Source organism: Protobothrops mucrosquamatus, unplaced genomic scaffold (assembly GCF_001527695.2).
Source record: "Protobothrops mucrosquamatus isolate PMUCROS unplaced genomic scaffold, P.Mucros_1.0 scaffold631, whole genome shotgun sequence".
NCBI lineage: Eukaryota > Metazoa > Chordata > Lepidosauria > Squamata > Viperidae > Protobothrops > Protobothrops mucrosquamatus.
The window spans coordinates 204,969-230,378 of NW_015386923.1; the positions used below are offsets into that span (position 1 = coordinate 204,969).

General features: G+C 39.4%; 1 protein-coding gene across 1 annotated transcript in view; it reads left to right on the top strand.

Annotated features, from left to right (window-relative positions):
* The window catches only part of CACNA1S (calcium voltage-gated channel subunit alpha1 S), a 70,625-nt gene that overhangs the window by 32,776 nt on the left and 12,439 nt on the right, over positions 1-25,410 (top strand). Inside the window, exons 21-36 of the mRNA XM_029284467.1 lie at positions 1,871-1,958; positions 2,219-2,326; positions 3,722-3,774; positions 4,333-4,479; positions 5,052-5,253; positions 7,798-7,956; positions 8,727-8,837; positions 9,247-9,330; positions 12,325-12,381; positions 15,051-15,101; positions 17,105-17,245; positions 17,417-17,482; positions 19,346-19,437; positions 20,678-20,837; positions 22,790-22,917; positions 24,874-24,970. Of these exons, the coding sequence (XP_029140300.1) occupies positions 1,871-1,958; positions 2,219-2,326; positions 3,722-3,774; positions 4,333-4,479; positions 5,052-5,253; positions 7,798-7,956; positions 8,727-8,837; positions 9,247-9,330; positions 12,325-12,381; positions 15,051-15,101; positions 17,105-17,245; positions 17,417-17,482; positions 19,346-19,437; positions 20,678-20,837; positions 22,790-22,917; positions 24,874-24,970 (1,744 nt within the window). The remainder of the gene's footprint in view (positions 1-1,870; positions 1,959-2,218; positions 2,327-3,721; positions 3,775-4,332; positions 4,480-5,051; positions 5,254-7,797; positions 7,957-8,726; positions 8,838-9,246; positions 9,331-12,324; positions 12,382-15,050; positions 15,102-17,104; positions 17,246-17,416; positions 17,483-19,345; positions 19,438-20,677; positions 20,838-22,789; positions 22,918-24,873; positions 24,971-25,410) is intronic.

Below are 25,410 nucleotides of genomic sequence, written 5' to 3' on the forward strand. Positions count from 1 at the left end.
TAGCATTTTATACAAACGTTAATCACAGCTCATTAACTAAGATCTTCATGACTTGGAAGACTGATATTCCTTAATAGCAATATTCACAGCCAACGTTGATCAAAATATTGACAGTCAAAAAACTATTTTTTATCCTTCCTTTCAGCCAGAAAAAAAGAATTCAAAATGAAAAGTAGAGGTATATTTAGCATTGACAGTTTAATCCAACTGACTGCTGGTTATGAAAAGACTTTGAAAACTTCACAGATATATTTTTTTGTCTTTTTTTCTGCTTACCTACACAAACTTTCTTCAAAGGTTTCTCTTAGTTACAGTGGCTGATTGCAGTAGCTAGTGGATAGATGAGGTATTACAGTTTGAACAATGTTTTTGGATTCTTCTGTTCCTCAGTACTTAGTCTAGACCAGTGGTGGTGAACCTATGGCACACGTGCCAGAGGCAGCGCTCAGAGCCCTCTCTGTGGGCACTCGGGCCATGCCCCAGAGATGACAACCATCCCTCTTCAACCAGCCACCCGCTAACTCGCCAAGGTCCTACATGAGTGGATGCATCCCAGCATCCATGTGCTCGCTGGCCTCTGTGTGCAGGGGCCGATGGTGTCAGGCAGCAGCTGCCCCGGCCCCTGCCTCACCTTGCCCTGTGACAATGGCACCCCTGCCCTGCCTCCCCTCACCCCGCAGGATGAGCCTCCTGCCCACCTGCCAGAGACCCCCTGGATCTCCCCCAACCCTGTCTGGCCCCCACAAGCGTCCCTCCCCACGAGCAACATTGAGGTGATCACGCCCACCTTTGCCACACCCATCCAATCTGCTATGACCACCACAGCCACGCCCATCCAGTGGGCCACGCCCACCTGGCATCCGGCAATAAATAAGTGGGTTTTGGGTTGCAGTTTGGGCACTCGGTCTCTAAGAGGTTTGCCATCACTGGTCTAGACTCTAGACTGAGAGTCCAGACATGGCATTTGAATGTTACAGGCAGTGGTGGGATTCAAATATGTGAACAACCAGTTCTCTATGTGGATGCCGCTTCTGGAAGTCCATTCTGGGCCTGGGCAACAAAAAATTAGCTACCGGTTCTACCGAACTGGTGCAAACTGGCTGTATCCCACCACTGGTTGCTACTTGCTACTTAAAGTTGATAGCTATTCTGTTCTCATCTGAAATCAGATATAAAATTGGCAAGACAGGAACCAGCCCTGCTCAGTTCTGTTGTGTAAACATAGAGCACGTGCACTCCACTCTCAAAGCTGAGAAATGAATGGCCAGAAGTTGATGCAAAAATGTGGGAGAAAGAGGCTTAAGAAAAACTTGGTCTCCAACTTCTCTATGAGACGAATGAAGGCAAATATACGGGTTCCAGGATCCAATCTGGGTTGGTCACCAGGAGCAGAGGGTCAGTCCTGGTGACCAACCCAGATTGGATCCTTCGATATGGGAATTTATTTCTATGTTCTAAAGTAGGTAGGTCTTGTGCATGTATTTGACTTCTTTCTTTCCTGCAATAAAGCTACTTATTATCTAGCCACATCAATCCCTGAGGTTTTTGGTGTTATCTAATTCCTGAAAGCAGAGCTGAGTTTTGAGGTGGGTGGGGGGAAATGTTACAAATACATAGCTATGCCTGGCCTGGAGCATGTCTTTCATGGAGTTCTCTTCTGATGAGTTTTCACAAGGCATGCTGGGGATTAGGCAGTCACATAGAATTCTCTGACCTCTCTTCCTATTCTGGGAATGCCCCAAGCCCTTCCTAAAAATAACGTCAGGCTCATATCTTCCTAGGCACACAGTATCTTTGACAGTAGGACTATGAATGTAACCACAAAAGTTGCAAAGGCATAGTAAAGAATCTTTCCCATTTCCTGCAACAGGTCCAGTACCATCTCAGTGGTGAAAATATTGAGGGTGCTCAGAGTACTGAGACCATTGAGAGCTATTAACAGAGCAAAGGGACTGAAGGTAAGCATCACCCTGACATAAACAAGTGTTATATATCCACATTTCTATGTCATGAATGCTATTTATAAGCTAATTGAATGTTTGAAGTAGATCTGTGGTATACATTTCCATCTTCCCGAAATTGGCAAACTCCAGATATTTGGGACTGTGAATACCAGATTAAATAAATGAGTTAATGGGTGTTAGGACATTGGATCATCGGACAGATAATCCTAAATCTCTCTCTCTCTCTCTCTCTCCTACTCCCCTTTTGTCTCTAGCATGTGGTCCAGTGTGTTTTTGTGGCTATTAAGACCATCGGCAACATTGTTCTTGTCACCTTCCTGCTACAGTTCATGTTTGCTTGCATTGCAGTGCAGCTCTTCAAGGTGAAAGTATTTCTAAGAATTAATTCTCATTGTGTCCTGTTCCATAGGCATGTAATGCGGACGTTTTCGCACAAACTGGGTAGCTGGGGGGGTTTTTTTGGGGGGGTGTTCTGTTTTTTTTTTTACTTTCTTGGACATCACTGATTCAGGTTGCTGACTCAATAATCCTGTTTCTCTGAGTTTATTCCACTTGTCCCTGTGTGATGCCTTCCAGAAGTACTGAGATTACAACTTTCCCAGCCATACTCAGCTAGGAACAGAATACAAGGGATAACTTTGATCTGAAGCATCCATAACTAGACAGGACTATGCAGCTGAAGATATGAAAGAGCAGCTGATGTTTATTAATCAAATTTATATAGGTGCCCAACCCCCAAAAAGTGGTCTGGGCAGTGTACAATAGTAAATAAAAATACATATATAAAAACAGGCATTTAAAAATATAAAAATCAATATTAAAAACAGAGATCAATTAAAATATACAGTATACAAATCCCAAGAAGAGAAAAAATGAATATATCCAACCTCAATACTAGAGCCATCTAAAAAGGTCTCCCATTGCTGAGACACCCAGACTAATGGCAAAAACAGGTCTTGAGGGACTTTTGGAACATCAAAACATGGAGAGGATCTAATACTGGTGTGGGGAAGAATGTTCTAGAAGGCAGGCACCATGGCAAAAATAACCTGCCACCTGGGACCCACCAAATGTAGGTATCCATAGTATGCTTTCTTTGCTGGGCTGGACTGATATAATTGGGGAGAGGCAGTCCCTCAGAAAACCTGGTCCCATGTCATGAAGACTTTAAAGGTTAAAACCAGCACCCTGAATTGGACGTAGAACAAACTGGCAGCCAATGCAGCTTAAGGAGCAAAGGTATATGTGTTGTTCTAGGTCAGGGGTGTCAAACTCGCAACATCACATGACGTGTCGCGGCATATCACAACTTTTTCTCCATTGCCGGCAATGAGGTGGGCGCGGTTTCGGCATGACGCATCCGGCCCGTGGGCCAGCAGTTTGACACCCCTGTTCTAGGGGCACACATAACATTACACATGCTAATACTTAGCCTGCAAATGCCAATACGTAGAGATCTATTACAATAATATTAGCACATTAGGTATTCCCCCCCATCCATTTGTAGATAAGATATTAGTCTTTCAATGCTATTACTATTTGATATGGCAGCAAGGTCAAAAGACAATAAACTCTTTTAGGAAACAGGAATTGTTTCCACCTCTTCTTCAAGAACAGAAATCTATCATTGATCCATTTGTAGCAGGAGATGCTCATTATTTAAGACAAGTCAAATCTAGTATAATGTAGGAAATACTATAACTCTATAATGTAAGACCAACACAAGAGTAATTATTTTGGTTTCTGTTTAAATATAGGGGAAGTTCTACAGCTGTTCAGATTCAACTAAGATGACTGAATCAGAATGCAGGTATGCCTCCCTTTGATTATATATTATTCTTTTCTTCACTTCAGAACATATCATTATAGTATGATTCTTTCCTGAAGGTCAGATCAAGGAGATTGTCAGGTGCAAAGGATCAGGACCAGCCATTAAGTTGCAGCACAGAAGATTCATTCAAGTCTGTGCACAAGAATCTAGCCAACTAAAGCTCAACATTAAATTGGTGCCACATAAAGGTCAACAGAATTCAGGAGGGGTTGGATTTGGACCATTTGTGGGAACATAAGGACTCTAAGCTAATGATGCACTTAGCTCTGCCCCACCCAGCTCTGCCTGCTTTTCTCCTACAGCATCCCTTTCAACAATGGATCAATTAGTCATAAATGATCAACTGAAATAAAAAATTTCCTTATTATATTGAAGGCCAAAAATAAGTAGCTGGTTCAACAGAATTAAAATTAAGGCTGCAATATCCTTGAACAAAATTGCTTACAGTATTTCTAAGGAGGTATCACTGTTATATTCAATATATGCTCGCTTAATGATGCGGGCTCTTTGTAGCTAATATATGGATTCTCATCCCAGGGGACACTTCATTATGTATGTTGATGCTGATCCAACACAGGTTGTGGAAAAAGAAAGGATATGGCTGCACAATGAATTCCACTTTGACAATGTCTTGTCAGCTATGATGTCTCTCTTCACTGTATCCACCTTTGAAGGATGGCCTCAGTGAGTACAAAATCCACTATGGAGAAAAAGAGTGTGTGTGTGGAGGGGTTGCTAGGAATATTTAGATTAGTCATCTTCATCATGGTTCCCTCAAAATGTACTCTGTGAATTCCCAGCCAATGTGGCCAGTGCCCATGATATAGTCCCATCAGCTGTGGAAAACTGATTTAGAGGAATCATATGGAACACCACTGGTTTTTTTGTTGTTGTTGTCCTAGCTATATTTTTACAAGCAAAATGGCACAGAAAGGGGAAGCTTTGGGCACATCACTAATGATCTTATCAGCCATGCGTAACAACTGCTGTTCAGGGCATTTATTTAAGCATAGAAATTATATTACTTGTTATTACCATAAACAATGAGAAATTGGAATAAAGGTTATCATATATGGGTTGATCATTGAACGGTATGTGCTATATTCCTCCACAATACTGTTTTGGGAAAGTATGTTTTATAGGTATACATATATTCACCATTAAATTAATTGTTCAGAAATCCATTAAGGCTGAACTTTTTGAAAGCTCAGTTATTTTTGTCTTTTGATTTGGAATCTCTATCCTTTCTTTCCCAGACTATTGTATAAAGCAATTGATACCCACACGGAAGACATGGGCCCTATATACAACTATCGCATGGGCATTGCCATTTTCTTCATTATCTATCTCATTCTCATTGCCTTTTTCATGATGAACATCTTTGTAGGTTTCATCATTGTAACTTTCCAGGAGCAGGGTGAAACTGAGTACAAAGACTGTGAGCTGAACAAAAACCAGGTATGGCAGGTCTGTCTGTTGAGCAGAAGTGATGTAATAAATCCTAGATTTTAGGTTGTGCATATCAAAGATAGGGACTAGAGTTGTGTGAACATCCCAAAAGTGCAAGGCTAATTCTGAGACTGAGGCTAGAAGCATAGGTATCCATTTCTAATTGCAATAATGTTAAAATGGCAAAACATATATTGTGACAGCACTACACAAGATTTCCCCTCTTTTGTACTTGTGTTGTGACATCACATACAGGTACTGTGGGGGGCAACGCTTGCATTATGGTGTCATGCGACATCAACAGTTAGAAAGGTATTAGTTGGGCATAGTCCAAAATTAGGTGCTGGAGTTTGCATTCCGAATATAGTAGTGTCACATCATTCAGTCAGAAATTTTGGATATTGCAAACTTTCAGATTACATAACAGTTGTGAAAATTTCTGCTGTATCTGATGTGAATAGGGAGATTATAAAGGGATCTGAGCATAGCAGCCCTGTGCAGTCTGCAACTTTTCTTATTCAAGCAGGAAGAAAATTTTGGTTGGCTATGATCAAGTGAACTCTAAAACAGGGCTTTTCAACCAGTGGTACGGGTACCACCTGTGGTACATTGGCACCTGGCAAGTGGTACGCGACCATCCTAGAAAAGTAGGGGGGGAGGGGAATGAGCTGAACTGGTGGCAGCACCACACAAGCCTGAGCGAGAGATGGCTGGAGCTGCAGCGCTGTCAGGGCTCAGTGGAAGCGCTAGAATCGGCGCCAGGTTCCAGCTGGAGCTCGGCGCTGATCCTGGCGCTTCTGCTGAGCCCAGAAGAAGCGCCGATCAGCTGGAAAGCAGCACTGATCCTGGCACTTCTGCTGAGCCCAGAAGAAGCGCCGATCAGCTGGAATGTTGCAGCATCTCCAGGGTCTTGTGATTTACATTCAGATGCTTGGCAACTGATTCATATTTATGACGGTCACAGTGTCCCAGGATCATGTGACCAAAACCTGCTGCAACCACCCAGCAGACGGGGGGGGGGAGGGAATAAAAACCAAACATCCCCCACCCCACCCCCGCTGCCAATCCTCAACAGAAATGCTCACAACAATGAAAACCTCAGACAGGAGGAAGAGTGCCGCAGGCAGGCAGGTGTCTTGCTCGGCTGTGGCTTGGGGGGCACTTTTTTCAGTGCCATTGTAACTTCGAACAGTCACTAAGCGAACTGTTATAAGTCGAGGACTACCTGTACTTTATCACTTTTTTCCTTTTTTGGGGGGGTCATCAAGTTTTTGACACCTTGCTAGGTGACTGGTGGTACTCGGATGTTGCCATATCCTAAAAGTGGTACAATGGGTGAAAAGGTTGAAAAGCCCTGCTCTAAAACATGTGACCAGTTGATCTTCCTGCCTTGAATATTTGCTTTTTTTTCTTTTTTGGACTACTAACAGCACTGCATAAGATATTTCCATGGTTTCAGGCTCATTCATTTATTTATTCAGTTTACTGAATGTATGTGAAAAGAAAGCAATCCCAGTTTTAAAATAAGTACTGTCCCTAAAGGCAACGCACACACATAACATACGCCACATACATGTTAATCCTATGCATTGCTTAGTTTCTTTATTTTGACAATGTCCTTATAATGGCAACTCTAGCTAAAATGAGTCCTAAAAATCCCTCCCCTGGATGTGTGACACATTTGAATATGTGCATACTCCAATGGGGTAGGGGGAAGAAAAATATATGAATATTAATTGAATGGATATTTTTGATTAAATTAATTGCCTTTAAAATAGGGCATTCCATTGATAAGTGAACTGAAGTTCTGACATAAAAGAGTATTTGTAGCTCAGGATTGAACTGTGGAGTCTTGGTGGTCTCTGAGCTTGTTTTTCTTGTGGACATTTCATTACCAAACTAGGTAACATTATCAATTCACTAATGAACTAATGCCCATTTGCATACTATACACAAGACATTCACTCCAATGCAAGCCAAATTCATAAAGTTGTAGAAATGCCAATTCTCTTTCCTTTTTCTAACAAAAACAGAAAAGAAGACGAAAAGCAGAATAAACATGGAGTATATTGCCAATGTTTTGGAAGCTCAAGGTAGCTAGTGTGAGGGTCTCCATATGAGAGGCCACCACTGAGATGTAATAATCAAGAAGCTGGATTAGGAACAGGGAGATCCAGGTTCAAATGCTCACTTAGCCATGGAAACTCACTGGGTGATGGTGGGCTAGTCATTCTTTCTCTCAGTCCAACCCCCCCCCCTCAAGTTTGATATTGTGGGATAAAATAAAGGGTGATTCTCATGCCTTATGCTGTTGGGTAAAAGATGGGATATAACTCTTAACAAAGACATATGTACACTGGTATATAAATAAATAACCTTCTGACAGCTATTTGTTGGAACATAATCTGTTTAAGCATTGTGTTTATGAAGAGAACAGGCCACAATAAACACTTGGCATTGCTGATCAATCTCAGAAAATTGAGGAAAGTATAATAAATAATACAGCCTGTTCTTTTCTGTCCTCTCCACATCTTGTCTTGCTTCTCATTCTAGCGCCAGTGTGTCCAGTATGCACTGAAAGCACGGCCTCTGCGATGCTACATTCCCAAGAACCCTTACCAATACCAGATATGGTATGTGGTGACCTCCTCCTATTTTGAGTACCTCATGTTTTTCCTGATCACACTGAACACCATCTGCTTGGGCATGCAGGTATGGATGCAAATAACTCTCCTTCAGTTTGGGAATGGTGGTGGCAGTAGCGGGAACTGTGAAATTTTGGGACAAATCTGCCTGCTAAAGGAAAGCTGAAACACAGGATTCATCCATATGCCCACTAATTGTACCTTGAAGATGCCTTGCTAGCCATGTTTTAAAGACATGTCCACATGATGCAAACTTTATCTCATGCCAGCCAATAGCTGACAGCACTTAATTTATTTATCTGCTTTGAAGTTAAAGTGGTGTGTTTTCCATCTTCCCTTATACAAGCCTTGCTAACTGCAAGGCACTTCAGCTGAAACTATGTCAATGATGATGTGGCCAAAGACTCTTATTTGCCCAGCTCCTTTTGGTCACTTTCCATACTTTTCACTTCTAATCCTGTGGCCTGTGAAGTTTAATTTTCCAAAGAGAAAGAGATAGTCTATGGGCAAAATTTCACTGTTCTCACTTTTTATAGGCTATTACACACACAAACTCTTCATCTATTTGTTGTTTTCTATGAAGTGACCAGAGCAATAGTTTTTCATTGCTATTCTTGCAATAGGAATAGCAGACAGTAGACAATAAGATATAGGGCAAGGAGAAGTTAGGAGGACAAGAAGAGACTCCATCATCTAGTCCCAATCTAAATATTTTCAGATAGAAAGAGTAAGCAAGAAAACAAAGAGAAAGCAAAGTGACTCTATCTTTAATTAAAAGCTTTATTCTTTAAAAAGCCCATGCTTTCTAAATAATCTGCTTTTCAACTATCTCTACAGCATTATAAGCAATCAGAGATGATGAACCAGCTCTCAGATGTCCTCAATGTGGTTTTCACTCTCCTCTTTACTGTTGAGATGATTCTTAAACTAATAGCTTTCAAGGCTAAGGTGAGTGAGAATTGATGCATCACAACTTCTGTCAGAAAGCCAGCCTGACCTTTGTTTAGAGAGGGGTCCTCAAACTTGGCCCTTTTATGACTTGTGGACTTCAACTCCCAGAATTCCTCAGCCAGGCATGCTGGCTGAGAAATTCTGGGAGTTGAAGTCCACAAGTCCTAAAAGGGCCAAGTTTGAAGACCCCTGGTTTAGAGTAACACAGGCCATCTTCAGTGAGGATGCTCCTAAAAAAACACTTGTGTTGGCTATATATTTGTTACTTTATTTTAATAAGGTCACACAAGCCAAAAGGTTCAACACTGATTCTTAAACTGGAAAGCTTTCAGAAAAGGTTCCTACCTTGTCTTATATTCCAGCTTAATCTATTTATTTGGAGTTTACATTCTTCTTTCTTTTCCAGGGATACTTTGGGGACCCCTGGAATGTCTTTGATTTTCTCATAGTTGTCGGCAGCATCATTGATGTCATCCTGAGTCAGATTGATGTAAGTGCTATGAGGTTAATTGTATTGGAAAGAAACAAGGAGGAATGACTTCTTAGACTGAAGGGAAGGGGAACAATGACTGTCACTACCAAGCAGCCACAGTATCCCAGCTCCCCACAGATGTCATAAATGCTGCATGTTCAAATACAGCTTCTAAATCACAGCAATTGTCAATCAATTTTAGTTTCTTCTGATGGGAGATAAGAATCATTGCCGTTTGTCAGTTGATAGGTTGCAGATCCCTTAGTTAGAATTTGAGTAGGTTATGTTCTGTGAACCTCAGACATCTTTCAAAAATCATCTTAAGGTAATTTGTCCTTGATTTTTTACTGATCGAGGACTGATACGACACCACAGCCAGGGGACACCACTTCACCTATAGCATCTGTGCGTTCTCTAAACCTTCAGCCTCAATAAATCATACATACATGGCAATTGTAATATGAAATCCCTCTTGAGATGGCTTGCCTCATGGTACCGGCTGAAAATTTCTATCCTGTGGACCATGGCAACCATATATCATCTGCTTATTATATGTGCTTATACTGCGACTGTCTTTATGGAAAAATGTATGTGCATAATTTGGGCTTTTTGCATACATGTGCATGGATGCTATGATATACACAAAAGCGTATTAAAATATATATCATAGGTAGAATTGCATATGCGTTTTCCACACTGAATATGCATAGAAAGGAGAGAAAGTGCCTAGCTTTGGATTAAAAATGTCTTCATGTGCCTTTGGCTCCATTGCTATTGTTTACAGCTATTGGTTAGCTATCAGTTTAGAAACAAGATTAGAAGTATGAAAATCTACAATATTATTCATCAGTAGTATTTTTGTTTTATTCAGAATTATCCAAATCATTACAAACTTACACTATATCTTGTTTTCTTTCATATACACCAGGCTCTATAAAAATTGTGGTTTCATTATAGTCCAAATTTGCTTTATCGCCAGTTCCAAAGTTTTAGAAATCACCAACACAAAGATCAACCTATCTTAGAATTTTTCTTCTTGAATCTAAACATGAAGAGCTATGGGAAAGATTATACATCAAAAGTCACCACTGAAATTTTCTCTTTTTTCCCTTATCATGGGGATTAAGGGTACATTTCTTAATCTACTTGGAGACTCCCAAGTTTTTATCTACCAAATGTACAGACTTTAACTCTTTCAATATGCTTTCACTAAACATGACTTAACTCATTAAAACATTCGGGAAATAGACATAGAAAGCTAATATAAAAAAGAATCAAATTCAATGAAATTTAGATGGGGAATCTTGCAACAGCCTGGTAAGTATTCTCTTGCTTTGTAATTTGTAGTTTTCTTCACTATCAGGGATGGAAATTCTTCTTGCCCTAACTTCATCTTTCTTATATCACACTGGAATACTTTTTACTGAACTGTCGTGAGTTATAAATTGTATGTTGTAAAAAGGACCATCATTCTCATAAAGCATCACCTTGATGTACTTCCATGCTGATTGGTTTGTATGTTCTTGGTTCATAAAAAGCAAAAATATTTTTAGGGCTTCTGTTTATTTTCCCAAAATATTGTATCTTTGGTTTTCAAACCAAATTAATATTCTTTTCTTTTATCCTTCTTCATACAGTAGTCCCTTTGTCTCATTTAGTTTATATTGATGTCGAATACATTCTGTGTTTCATACATTTTTTAAATGGCCTAATAGATGCCATGTCTGATAGTATTATGCTCAGAAACAAATGATGAATACATTAAGGTTCATATTATCTATGGACCTAGGAATATGTTCATTGTTCAAATAAGGTTTATTCCCAGTAAAAGAGAAAGAACAGATTAGAATACTGCTCCATCAAATGTGACCATATGTAGCAGACTTAAAGCACAAACAAAGCCAAGATTTTCAGATGTTACACCAAGCACAGCTATAAATCATAGCTTAAATACTTTTCAAAATTTGGCTTATCTGGTAGAAAATTCACAGGTGCCATTCAGCAAAAATGGTTTCTTTATTGCAGACAAGAATGAAACTTTATACACAGTGAAAATCTGTCTAATCAATGCATAATAATCATGGTCTATATAAATTTATATTCCAAGTTTTACATTCTAGGATTTTTCCTCCCACCATTCCATGTTAATGGATCCTGGGAATTCTCTTGGTGGTCTTGGAAAGCATCTGATCTATGCTGACATAGCTTTTTTTTTAGCCTGAGAACTGTAGGGGTTTGACCTTATAAAGTGCCAGCCATATAAGGAGATGCATAATGGCTTTCAGCAGGAAGCCAGCCTGAAAAGGAAATATTAAAATATCTGCATGTGGATGCTGTTCAGTTCATTTTGAACGGACATGCAATCATTAAAAGAAACTTGTCATGAAATTTCTTGCTAACTTTTATATAAAGACAGTTCTTTAACTCTTCAATTGTTATATTATTTTTATGTACTAGAACTGTTATTTTCAGAATAACAGGGGGAGAGACGTTTTGAGAATCAAGTCTTTTTGAAAACCTGTCCATGATAAGCCATAATAGGAATTTTGGTGGGGAAGGAACATAGAGAGAGCCTGATTTCTTCTGGAAGTACCACAAACACATGACTATCTTTTGAAATTTAGTTGACTGTAGTTGTTTCTTGGCAATTTGGCTGTAGCTGATTATGTGTCATGGACAGATATAGGCATCTAATCTTGGGACAAATATTATCTTATATGAATACTCAAATAGGTCTCTTGATTTCTCTTAGTTTCACCCAGTTCTCGTAGGAGATTTCTACGTTCTGCTAAAAACACTATTAGCTTAATGCACTTCATATCATTCCTTCTTATTCATTATTCTCCATTCCTTTCCTCCTTCCTCCTTTCTACCTGATTCTTTCATGATTTCTCTGTGAAACACCAGTCTCCCCGTGCCCCCATTTCCTATTCCTTTCTCTCTCAAAATCATTGTTTCCAGTTTCTCTGTTTTTTAAAGTGCACGTGGCTGATTCTGTTATTTTCTTGACAGACAATTCTTGTTTCCAGTGGTGGATTGTACTGCCTAAGCGGTGGCTGTGATGGCATTGTAAATATCAGCTGCATGAAGTTGTTGTGGACACCCTTTTCTTCCACATTTCCCTTTCCTACTTTTCTAGAATATTTCTTCTTGCTGTGTGCTGCTGTGTAAAAGTGTGAGTTGCATGCAACTAATGCGCAAAGCGGGTCTGTAGGAAAACAAACTGATCCTTTAGAAATGATGCCGATAGTGCAGGGGAACTTATTTTGTTGAAGAATCGCATAAGCATAGTACAGTTTCCTTGGATGAGGCTCTTTTTTCCTAGTTTGCTTTCTACGGTGTACATATCTTATTTCTTGGTGATCAACGCCTTTCCATAGGAATGGATTGGTACAATGGTGCAATCCCTTTAATTTTCTCCCTGTAAATGGCTAGGAGAATAATCTTGAAAGACAGGAGACAAAGGTCTGGTAAAAGAAACTAGACAAAGGTCTGGTAAAAGAAACCTTGAGTCCAAAGCAGGAATGGGGGTGGAGAAAATGCCTCAGTTATTGACCCTCCCTAGTTCTCCCTTGTTCTCTGCAAGGGGAGAACTGCAAAATCAATGGACTGGGGAAGTGCTTTCAGACTTGCAAGGTTCTGTCACTGTAACCTTATAATAAAGGTAGTATTAATGGTTATGGTTCCCTGACCTAGATCACCTTGAAGGGTTGACGCTCCTATGAAATATACTGTATCAAATTTATCCCTGCCTACTTTTTTCAGCTTCTGTGTGGTTTCAGCTCTCCAGTTAAAGGTATATACCTTGGTTCAGGGCAAAGCCACAAAGGTATAAATCTGGCTGTTCATCACATCCTTCCCTGATTGTAGTTCCTTCTTGTGACACTTTTGGTTTTGAGTCTGCAGTGTTCAAACTTTGGAGGATAATGCAGAAGAATTTCATTCAATAGGAAGCTCCTTTGGGGGGGGGGCAGTTTAGCCCCATGGCAATGCCAGTTCAGCATTAGGCTTGGATAGCCTTTTAGAACAATAGATAATATTCAACACATCTGTGACTTTGATTACATTATTTAATCAAGCTCACATGATGACCATCCACAATCCATTGAATCCATAGGGGCTTTCTTTTTTTCATTTGGATTTCCCTTTCCATTCACTGGGCAAATAGTGAAGGTACAGAGGTACAATGGATGTACATGAAGATAAGAACAACCATGAAAAAGAAACTTGCTCAGCATTTGCAATTCTGTTGCCCAGGAGTGGTGATGGTATTGCAGCAATATCCAGTGCTATCACCACTACCTATAGCAGTGGTGGCGAACCTATGGCACAGGTGCCAGAGGCGGCACTCAAAGCCCTCTCTGTGGGCACGCGCGCCATCGCGCCAGTCCTAGGCCTTCAGCTGGGTTTTATAAAACCTTTTCGCTTTAGGCCTCCACCGCTGTGTACAAAAAAAAGGTTCAATCAATCACTCAATTTCAACTTCTCGCAGGAAAAAAAAAGATCTTGCAAAGTTGGAATTGATTGATTGAACTTTTTAGTCCCACCCAGTCTGCTGTTACCACCGCAACTACACCCACCCAATCGGCCACACCCACCCAATTGGCCACACCCATGTAATGGGCCACACCCACCCGGCACCCAACGATGCATAAGTGTGTTTTGGGTTGCAGTTTGGGCACTCGGTCTCTAAAAGGTTTGCCATCACTGACCTATAGTCTTCTGTCCCTAGATTACAGATAAACATGGAACAAAAGTAATACAAGTAAAAGTTTAGTGTTGATATAGAAAGAAAGGATAAGAAAAATAAAAAGAATAACAAAATGTATTTCATTATCCAGCTCATATAAGCCTATTTCCTTTTAGTATGGACTGCTACCAAAGCAATGATATTAAATCATGTAATATCTGTGCTTATTGATCAGGCCCAATGTAATTTTACTGAAAAAAATAGAAGATACTTAAAACTGCTGAAACTGAAATGGACATCTAAACAGTGCCGCCAAAGTTCATAATTAATTAATTACTTTATTGAGTAGCCCATGGGCCATATCAAGGTGCAGAGTTCCAAACACATGTTCATAGAAACAGCTATTGTATTTTTAATGTAAAAAAAGGTCAGCTGCAATGGAATGTTTATATTAAATTTGATCAAGTTTATTTAGGACATCAGATTGAGAAACTGATTTATGAACTACGTTTTTCTCTCCAGAAGCATAAATCTAGGAATCAGTTTTGTAACAGATGTATGCTACTGTAGAAGTAATCCATGCAAACTGCTTTGCAGTTCTGAGTTTTACTCTGCATTGAATATGTGATATCCTTATTGCTGTAATCATTATGCCAACATATGGCCTATATTAGAATGCATATACAGAAAAAAAACAGATGAACTGTTATGATTTTCCAATAATCAAGCCATTTAATGTTTCCTATCGTGTATGTTTCCTTTCTGACAAGTTGGATCTATACCTTCTTAGATTTCAATGACTTTCTTTGTTTCAGTAAAAGCCAGCAGTTCATCAGTAATATAGTATTATCCATGATGGAATTGCTATGTGTAGCACTATAATAGTGGCATGAATCTCCATCCTGTATCCCGGTCCCTCTGTGTCAGCATGAAATCAACCATGTAGTTTTATCCAGTCCCTTAGTTTAGCATGTTGTTGGTCCTGAGGCCCTACTTCTACTTGTGTTGCAACCATTGCCGTGTTCATTACCATGGAATATATTCACAGACCAAGCCACTGGCAGTCCAAGGAGCCTACAACAATGGAGATACATCACAGGTAAATGCTGCTTTATTGGTTATTTTAAATATATTTACATACTGTACTGTCCGTACGCTTCCAATGTGCCTTCCAAAAATGAGATACAGATGAAGAACAAGTAAAAGAATAATATGGGAGAATTAGTGGGATTTTATTAAAAGCTGCATGAAGTAAATAAAAATAACGATGGGAGTATAAAATGGTGGTTGCTTGGCACTGAATAGATAATAATGATAGTTTCACAACAGTATTTGTCAGACTACCTCTAGCAAGCTGGACTGGAAACAGATAAATTAGTATTTCAGAATACTGGAGCTCTGATAAGTGGCTTCTACTAGAAAAACAAACAAAGCTATTATGAAAGAATTCCAGTGATTCCTGTGTATCAAATACACATCCCAGTTATCATGAAACTAAGGTTCAAATGGTTGTGCCTCTTGTGACTTTGTGATGTAATGGTCGAAGCCACTTTCTTTGGGCAGAAGGGATGATGTCCAACTGACGTTTGGTACTGAAATAACCTGAGAGCAAGCTCTTAATCTGTGATCATATAAAAACCTGCTGTCATATATTTTCTGGAAAGAGATATTTTTTTAGTGCAGATGTTCAAAACAAGTGGTATACCACAGCTGAGACTCAAAATTGTATACATAATTCGTTCAGACTTTAAAAACCTACCTTAAATGCTAAATATAATAATAGGATTTCTGTAAACATTACAATGTCATTGGGGAAAAAATGTCTTTTTGTATCTAACTTGGTAGGATCTAGATTCTTTCAAGTAAAACCTGGTGGGATTTAAAATACAAAACGCTGAGAATTACTGCCTTACTTCCACTTGTTGTACCTCTGAGGCTAAGGGCATCTGGAGAATAGCTTCATATATGATCTCAGTACCTGGATAGATTAGTATAAAAGGAGGTATCCCTTCAGATACCTGGGGTCCTATTCTGTTTTTGTGGTTTGTTGAATATTTGCAAAAATTCAAGCGCAACAAGAATGATCAAGATAGATGAAACAAGGTGAGGCATTCTCAGTGAAAATATCAGTAGGCAATGGATCTTTGATAGCTCCAATGAGTCTGAGTTGGTTGAGTTTCTCTTATATTGAAATATTTAATAAACAAAGGTTGGCCCCATTGCAGTGTTTTATCCATTTTACTGAATATATACTCTCAGTACATAGTGCTAAGCTATAAACCTTGATTTACAAACCACAATGGCTGGATTCATACAACACACACACACACACACACACACACACACAGTATATAATTGAAGGAGGTGTCTGAATCCTTCTAGAACCTCTAGTTTAATTTTGTGGTCTTGGACTGCTGCAAGGAAAGGGAATTGGAGATTCTGCCAAAAACACATAATCTAAAACAGTGGTCCCCAACCTTTATGGCTTGGCAGGCCAGTGGGGGGGGGAGGAGATGGGAACTGGCCCATGCAAGTGGTGGGCTGGCCCGTGCAAGTGGAGTCTAGTTGTGCAAGTCAAGCTGCATGCACGAGTGCCAGCCCGCTGCTCTCACAGCCCACTTCCAAACCAGCCATGGCCTGGTAATGGACCACAGCCCTGAGGTTGGGGACCCTGATCTAAAAGATGAATACAAGTCTATGTCCTTCAAAGAGTCAAAGGTCTTTGAAGATGAACTAACTGATATTTCCATGGACTTCTCCTCTGATTGTTCTGTTAATCCAAGGGCTGAAAGTCATTCTATGTCCTCAGTTATATAAAGCTTTAAAGCAGGATTGAGAGACATTCTTTGTGCCTGGGAGTCATATTCAAGAAGTACTTGGGGCCAAAATAGGTAGTAAGTAGGTCTAGAACAGCAAAATTGAGAAAAGCCAACATCTCTCCTGTCTTAGAAATATCATGTCAGCCTCTTCTCTGCAAATAAACAATAGGTTGTAACTGACTTATTTAGGGGCCCCTGGTGAATACAAGAGACTCCTCCAGTGAATAAAGTTTACTTTCTTCTGTCTGCTTCTTCCACTGCAAGGGATATGTTCTTTCCACAGCTCCCTGCCATAGATCCTGATGACAGCGGTCGTATCTCCATCACTTTTTTCCGGCTTTTCAGGGTCCTAAGGCTGGTAAAATTGCTGAGCCGAGGAGAAGGCATTAGAAATTTGCTCTGGACATTTATCAAATCCTTCCAGGTAAGTACATCTTACTGGATGTGCAAGCTCCTATCAAAGTGAAGGAAAAATCCTGAAAAATGGGATTGGACTGGGTGAAGCAGAAACAAATATAGCAATTCAACCCCTTCCAACTCATAGCTGAACTGCAGTTGTGGATGATCCTCAGATTCTTCTATACTTTATCCCCAGGCACTACCTCATGTGGCTTTGCTGATCGTAATGTTGTTCTTCATCTATGCTGTGATTGGGATGCAGGTAAGCAATGCAAATGAACATGTGCATTACCTTATTGGACAATCCATCCCTAAATCCCAGTTATAAACCATTTAAATGGACAGAGAGAAACCTTAATGTAATTACCTTACTTGGATTCTTTTTTTACTTTCAAACTCTATCCCCCCTTTTCAACACCCAAGTTGAAAAGTATTGTCAGGGCTGCATGTCATTCCTGCCTGGACCTCCAACCTCTTCATCTTTAGCAATGAAGCCCCCTAATGGATCCTTCCTTGGTCACCTCTTTCATCCTGTGACTTTTTAGCCCTTCAACTTACAACCATTCGTTTAATGACAGTTCGAAGTTACAATGGTGCTGAAAAAAGTGACTTACAACCAGTCCCCACACTTACAACCATCACATCATCCCCATGGTCACGTGATCAAAATTTACAGTCTTCCCAGGGGTTTCCAACAAGCAAAGGAAATGGGGGAAGCCGGATTCATTTTATTTTATTTTTTTATTTCAACTTAATGATCGCATAATTCATTAAACGACTAAAGTGATTAATGAGGGCCATGGCAAAAAAGGTCATAAAATTGGGCATGACTCACTTAATAGTTGCGCCGCTTAACAATGGAAATTCCAGCCCCAGTTATGGTGGTAAGATGAGGACTATCTGTACAGAGATTAACCTGCAATGTGGGCAAGAAAGAGGGAGACTCAGAGTGATTCTGTTTCCATTGGTGAGTTTAATGTCACTTGGGATATTCTTCAATAGGGCTTGGGATATTTTCAGATGGGGAGTCCTAGCATAATCCTTGGATACTTATTTCTATCCTTTTTTTCCCCCTTAATAGTGTTTTGTGGAAAATAAAAAGGTGAAAGAAACAGTAAAAAATATAGGAGAGTTACAAAGGGAAAATAATCCCTTTGTTTCAGAAAATGTGAGAAGGTGATGGTATGATAGAAACATCACCTGGAAGCACTTGCTGTTTCTTAATGGAGGATTGCAAACACAATTTTACTTCCCTGAGAAATTCAAAGGAAAGGGGATGCTTCTAGGCATGGCTTTTACCATAAAAAGGCCCAACAGAGACTCCACTTCCTCAGGGTCTTGCGGAAGAACAGGGTAGAGCAACGACTCATGACCTTCCTCTATTGGTCTACTGTTGAAAGCGTTCTCACACACTGTATCGTGGTTTGGTATGCTGGCTTGACAGCCGCGGACAGGAAGGTACTATAGAGGGTAGTGAGCACGGCACAAAATATCGTGGGCTGTTCCCTGACACCACTGGATGACATCACCAGGGCTCGTTGCCTTGGTAGAGTGAGGAAAATTCTCAGGGATGACTCACACCCTGGTTGGTACCTCTTTACTCTCCTACCATTGGGTAGGAGATATAGAAATATAGCCAGCCGTACCAACAGGCTGAAGAACAGCTTCTACCCATGGGCTGTCAGGCTCTTGAACGGGACATAATTTTATGCATGATAGACTCTTGAGGCCGATGTGCTGTGCAATTAGCTCACAGGCTGTAATAAGTTGGTGGGTTTGTAGTCACTGTGAGTTGGGGGGGCACAGAGGGAGGCTCAGCCAATTTCATTGTATACATGTTATACTTTGATAATAAAGGTTCATTCATTCATTCAAATGGAACCTCTCACAGGGCACTCCCATGTTTTTATTGATTTTTCTTTCTCTTTTCCCCTTACTATAAAAAAAATATTGTTCAAGTTGGAAAAGGTGGACCCAGATGTTTAAGTAAGGAAGATGTCAAAAGAAGCCCTACACCTAAATTAAATAGCTCAAGTAGAATTCAGTATGAGCAAAGCATCAGGGAATGGTCACAAGCTGCAAGGTTTTGCAGATAAGCCTCTGACAACAGCATGTTCATTTATAGATGTTTGGGAAAATTGCACTGGTAGATGGAACTCAAATAAACCGGAACAACAACTTTCAGACTTTCCCACAAGCAGTGTTGATGCTATTCAGGTCTGTATCATTTAAGCTTACTTGGTTTATAGCTGTGGGCCCACATTATTTTGAATAGCCTTTCCTCCCTTCTTATTGGTGGCATCTCCTCTCTTGACAAAAGACCCTTTAAGATCCCCAAAGTATCATCTTCAAAAACGTGGCCCTGTGTACATTTTCTATAGATATCAAGGTTGATGTTAACGTTAGCATGAATGTGTGGTTGCTGTTCAAACAGAGCAGGCATAGGTTAGCTACACTTTTAAATTATGTTTTCACTTTTTCTGGTGCTGTAGGGGGCGTAGCTGGTCATACCGGTATAATGAAATCACTGGAACAAATGGGCCAATTTTTTAAATGTGATTTGGGAGGCTTTAGGTTAGTTGGCTAAGAATTACCGAGATAATTTAAATACAATGGAGACGATGTTTGAATAAAACAATTCCTGTTTAAGGGATTAATTTTCAACGGTGCTATTTCCTACCCTTTTCAATGCCACTGAACCAGCCAAATGTATACTTTGGTTTCCTAGTGTTTTGTGGTAGTGAATCTGCTAATTGGTGGAAAAAAATAATGTAGTGGTTTAAATAACAACTGTTCCCAATATTTTGGGAGGAATGGGGAGTAAACTCAACTAAAACTGTAACTAAAACACTAAGCTAGAACCAGGAGAATACTAATTCTGCCTTAGGTATGAAAGCCAGCTATGTGACTTTGGGCCAGTCACCATTTCTTAGCCCAATGCCACAGAATTGTAATTGTGGGGAAAATAGAAGGAGGAAGGCATATTGTGTTTGTTTGCCACCTTGCGTTATCTATAAAAAGAATAAAGGCAGGAAATAGCTAAAAGATAGATAGATAGATAGATAGATAGATAGATAGATAGATAGATAGATAGATAGATAGATAGATAGATAGATAGATAGATAGATAGATAGATAGATAGATAGATAGATAGATAGATAGATAGATACAATTATCCCAACTATCCTTGAGGGTTTTTTTTTCAATTTCTTCCAGAACATTTGACCATGAATAAGTAAATGAGAACTGCTATTGGAAAGGGTAGTATGTATGAATGTGATTATAATTCCTGCAACTTAATCTAGAAAAAAATAAGCTAAAAAATATTCTTAATCTAAAAAATCCTGATTGATACTACTTTTAAAGGTTAATTACATCCATGAATTATTTTTATAATCCTTCTGGGTTAGGTTCACATATAATATTATGCCATGCCTTAATTTCCTCTTTTCTCTAGGTGTGCCACAGGTGAAGCCTGGCAGGAGGTCTTATTAGGTGCCAGCTATGGCAAATTATGCGACCCTGAGTCTGATTTTGCTCCTGGAGAAGAATATACCTGTGGTTCAGGCTTTGCTTATTTCTACTTTGTAAGCTTTTACATGCTGTGTGCATTCCTGGTATGTTTTTTCCCCTTTCTTTCTCATATTAGGCTGTTAAAGTACGGTATATTGTGTGCATCCAACATATGTTTGCAATATATAGATAAATGGGACATTATCAGATCAGGAAATAAATGCAACAGGTGAGTTCATTCAGATATTGAGTTATTCATAATTGAGGAAGAAAAATATTTGGACATGAACAATAGGTTGAAAGGAAGATAGCACATTTATAATCATAATAATAATCTTATATAGGTAGATTAATAATTTAAGTGTGGCATGCAATGAAAATGCTCCTGATCAATCCAACCAACGTTCAGTTCAGTATTCACCCCATTCTTCCTTTTGTTCTCCAGGTTTCCATGCCCCATCCTCTCCCAAACAGATATTCCACGCTCTCTTGTTTCTGAGCATTCTCATTCTTATTGGGCTGTTTAGGTTTGTTGTATAGATTTCTTTTTCTACAGTTTTCCCCATACTATTACAAAGCTTGGGGTTCCTTCCAGAAAGCAAATACCTGTAACCATGTTGGTTACTTAGCCACCAGAACTTAATTCCTAAGTTCACATTTAATATATAGGTTTCTACCCCTATCCAATGCCACCCCCATGACGCAGATGAGGAAATCAGACTGACTAGATTCCAGTACATTATGGCTAATGTGATTTGGAATGGAGACTTTTTGGCCTACAATTCTCATTTCCAGGGGTTACGCTGTAGCATGTTAATGAAATGTACATTAGGGGTCCTTGGTGCTCTCTGAGCTTGCTTGTTTCCTTGCAGACATTTCATTATCCAAACTAGGTAACATCATCAGTGCTGGTCTAGTTTGATTTGCAGTTTGGTTTTTCTTTTCCCAGCATCTCTTTGGGATGTATTCTAGACTAGCATTGATAATGTTACCTAGTTTGGATAATGAAACGTTTGCAAGAAAACAAGCAAGCCTAGAGAGCATCAAGGATCTCTCATGTCAATCCTGAGCTACAAATATTCTCCTTTATTAGAAATGTACATTACTTTCACTTCAAGGGTTCTTTTGTGTCTGTCATGTGGGGGTAGGTAAGTCTGCTACATCTTCCAATGCCAGACTCTAGTTATTGTAAATATTGTGCCAAACCAAGTATTAAGGGTGAAAACAAGACCAGAAACAGACTGTGTGGCATTTTTTTTCCAGAACAGTGAAAGTTATATGGAAGCAGTGTATGTGATATAGGCACTGTCTGGACAGTTTTTTTTCTTGGTTTTATTATGTTTCAACACCTGCAAAAACTATTTGACCAGAGGTAGAATAATATATTTGTAGATCATGGCAGCTATTGCTAGTGTCTTTCTCAAACTGCTTCTAAGACATGAAAAACATGAAAAACAAAGGCTATTTTTTCCCCCAGGCTGTCCCAGCCACTGCACATAGTTCATTTCATTAAAAATGATGGCAGGCTGTTAAGATGCTTCCATAAATTAGTGTTAGGAACTGCTGACCACTAGTCTCCAGAGCTGTTCATGGTCTATGATCCTCAACTCCACTGAAATGTATACTTGACTAAACTGACCATGAAACCAGGGAATATTAGGTCACAGTTATCAAGATTAATTGACTTCCTTTGGTTGTGAAGGGCGATTAGAGGCCAACTCTGGAGTAAAAAAAAGGAGGGAAGTTTGCTGGCCTTCATTCCTTTTATAAGGCTTAAAAAGATTAGCAAAGCCTTGCTTCTATCTGTTTTGTTAGTTCAAATAATGTTAAATAGCAATAGCACTTAGACTTATATACCACTTCATAATGCTTTACAGCCCTCTCTAGGCGGTTTACAGAGTCAGCATATTGCCCCCAATAATCTGGATCCTCATTTTACCGACCTCGGAAAGATAGAAGGCTGAGTAAACCTTGAGCTGGTCAGGATCGAACTCCTGGCAATGAGCAGAGTTAGCTTGCATCTTTCACTAAAATGTGTCAATGCATTTCTCCTTAGATTATCAATCTCTTTGTTGCTGTCATCATGGATAATTTTGACTACCTCACACGGGATTGGTCCATCTTAGGTCCCCACCACCTGGATGAATTCAAAAAAATCTGGGCAGAATATGATCCTGAAGCCACGTGAGAATCTCTCTATTGGTAGATTGCTGTGAATTGCTCCACTAAAAATGAAAAGCAAGCTCAGAGGGTTTTTTTTTTAAAAAAATGTTATCTAAAATGAGCATCTGAAAGGTGTTCACTTATGTATATACAGGATGAGAATAGTGATACTTTTACTTTGCTTTCAGTCTATTTCAGCCTAAATGGAGAACACTAATCATAAGACACTTTCTTGGAATACTTGTGCATTTATTTGCAAGTGTGTTTATAATGGGAATATTAGAGGGATATAATAAAATATAGTAACATAATCTAAGAGGGAGATTAAGATGCAATTTTATATACTAATATAGATATTGGGCTAAATTTCCAATTTTTGTTTTGAGCATTCACTGCTGCCTATATCTCTAAAGTTTCCTGTTAAATCGTGGAGTCCTTGGTGCTCTCTGAACTTGGTTGTTCACTTGCAGACATTTTATTACCCAACTAGGTAACATCATCAGTGCTACTGAGTCTGGCGTTTGATTCCTGTTTATATACAATAGGTTGCCTTGCCACAGATGATGGGAGTTTGCTTTTCTCCTTGATTGTTCCTTGACTAGATTATTCTTTTCTGCTTGATTGTTTCTCTGCAATTAATCCCTGCTTCTCTGGGTGTAGGCTGCTGGAAAGGACGTGCTCTGGTCTTTTTGTTTCTTTCTTGACATTTTTAATTTAAAAAACCTTACAGTGCACCAAGGACTCCACAGTTTAGTCATGAGCTACATATATTCTCTTCTGTTGGTTTCCTGTTAAAATGAATTGAGGATCCATTTGTTCACAAACAACTTTGCTAATCAATATTTTAAAGATATTGAACAATAAATTTAGAATGACTAGCTGTTCTGGAGACAGAGGAAGTCCTGATTATTACTTTGCTGCATTAGGTGTAAAAATGGATTTTCCAAGAATAAGTATCATCAAGGACCGTTCATGGAATTATAGGTGTTCAATATCCCTTAATAAATAATTCTTCCTAAGAGTTATCTTTCATAAGTTATATTTTTATATCACCAAAAAAAGCATGTGTTCATCATACAGCAATGTGCTAAAGTGCTGAAAAGATTTTACTTCTTGAGGCACACAAGAGATTGTCCTCTTCCAAATCTGTATCAAGAACAACAGTAGCTTAACTATTTCAACATGGGGTAGTGTTTTCCATTATATCTAAATCAACAAGTTAGTGTAAAAGCCTGATTGTATAAATCTGTCCTCCATAGAGGATCAAACAGAAGGCTGTCACTACTGCTCCCAACACTCCCTTAATGGGATTGTCTGACTTTTCTAGCCAGTCTTGCAAAGAAACTGGGATTAGTCATGATCCTCCATTGAAAGTTAAGATTTTGAACTAATGTTTTGTCAGAGATATGGAGACACTGACTGGGGCAATATTATGCTAAAGTATGGCTTGTTTAGCAATGTTTTACTGATCAAATCACTAGTGGCTTGATTCATATCATATGCAAGCCATAAACTCTGGTATGCAAACTGCAATGACTGGGTTTGCATTAAATGCTGATTCAAACAAACCATGTTATGGCTTTGTGGGATGTGTGAACCAAACAATGCCCTTTCTCAATCTGCTTATATTGTTTTATTTGCATGTCACAATCAGATTTGTAAAGAATATCAATCTACAAGGCTTGAAAGGAATTGAGAGATTCCTGGAGTTTGTATAGCTAATTTTCCAGTTTTGATTTGCTCCACAGGGAAAATTATCAGCTTCTTCCAGGAATGCTTTTTGACACATACTGTAGGTCATGGATGATGCTAGCTGATCAAAAACCTAAAACAGAAATGTGTGCTGATTCACTTTGATTTCTAAAAAAAAAATGCCAACGGGACATTAAATTATGGTCTTTGACTTCTGAATTATGGTTCAAAGTTCTATTTTTGCATCATATGTATAAAATATGACTACCTTTTGTTTTACCTCAGGGGTCGAATTAAGCATCTAGATGTGGTAACTCTGTTGAGACGAATCCAGCCTCCCCTAGGGTTTGGGAAATTTTGTCCACACCGTGTGGCTTGCAAGGTAATTGGATAACAGAGAATATTTCCTTATCAATGATTAAGGGCCTGGAGACAAAAACATATGAAGAACAGTTGCAGGAATTGGGTATGGCCAGTCTAGAGAAAAGAAGGACTAGGGATGACATGATAGCAGTATTCCAGTATTTGAGGGGCTGTCACAAAGAAGAGGGGGCCAACTTATTTTCCAAAGCACCAGAAGGCAAGACAAGAAACAATGGATAGAAGCAACCTGGAATTAAGGAGAAACTTCCTAACAATGAGGACAATTAACCAGTGGAACAGCTTGCCTTCAGAAGTTGTAGGTGCATCATCACTGAAGGTTTTTTAAAAAGGACTGGACAGCCACCTATCTGAAATGGTATATGTTATGTCCTGGGCCTGTGATTGACAGAGCAGGTGCAGGAAGCTGCAGTGAGACCCAGGCAGACCATGTGGCCTGCC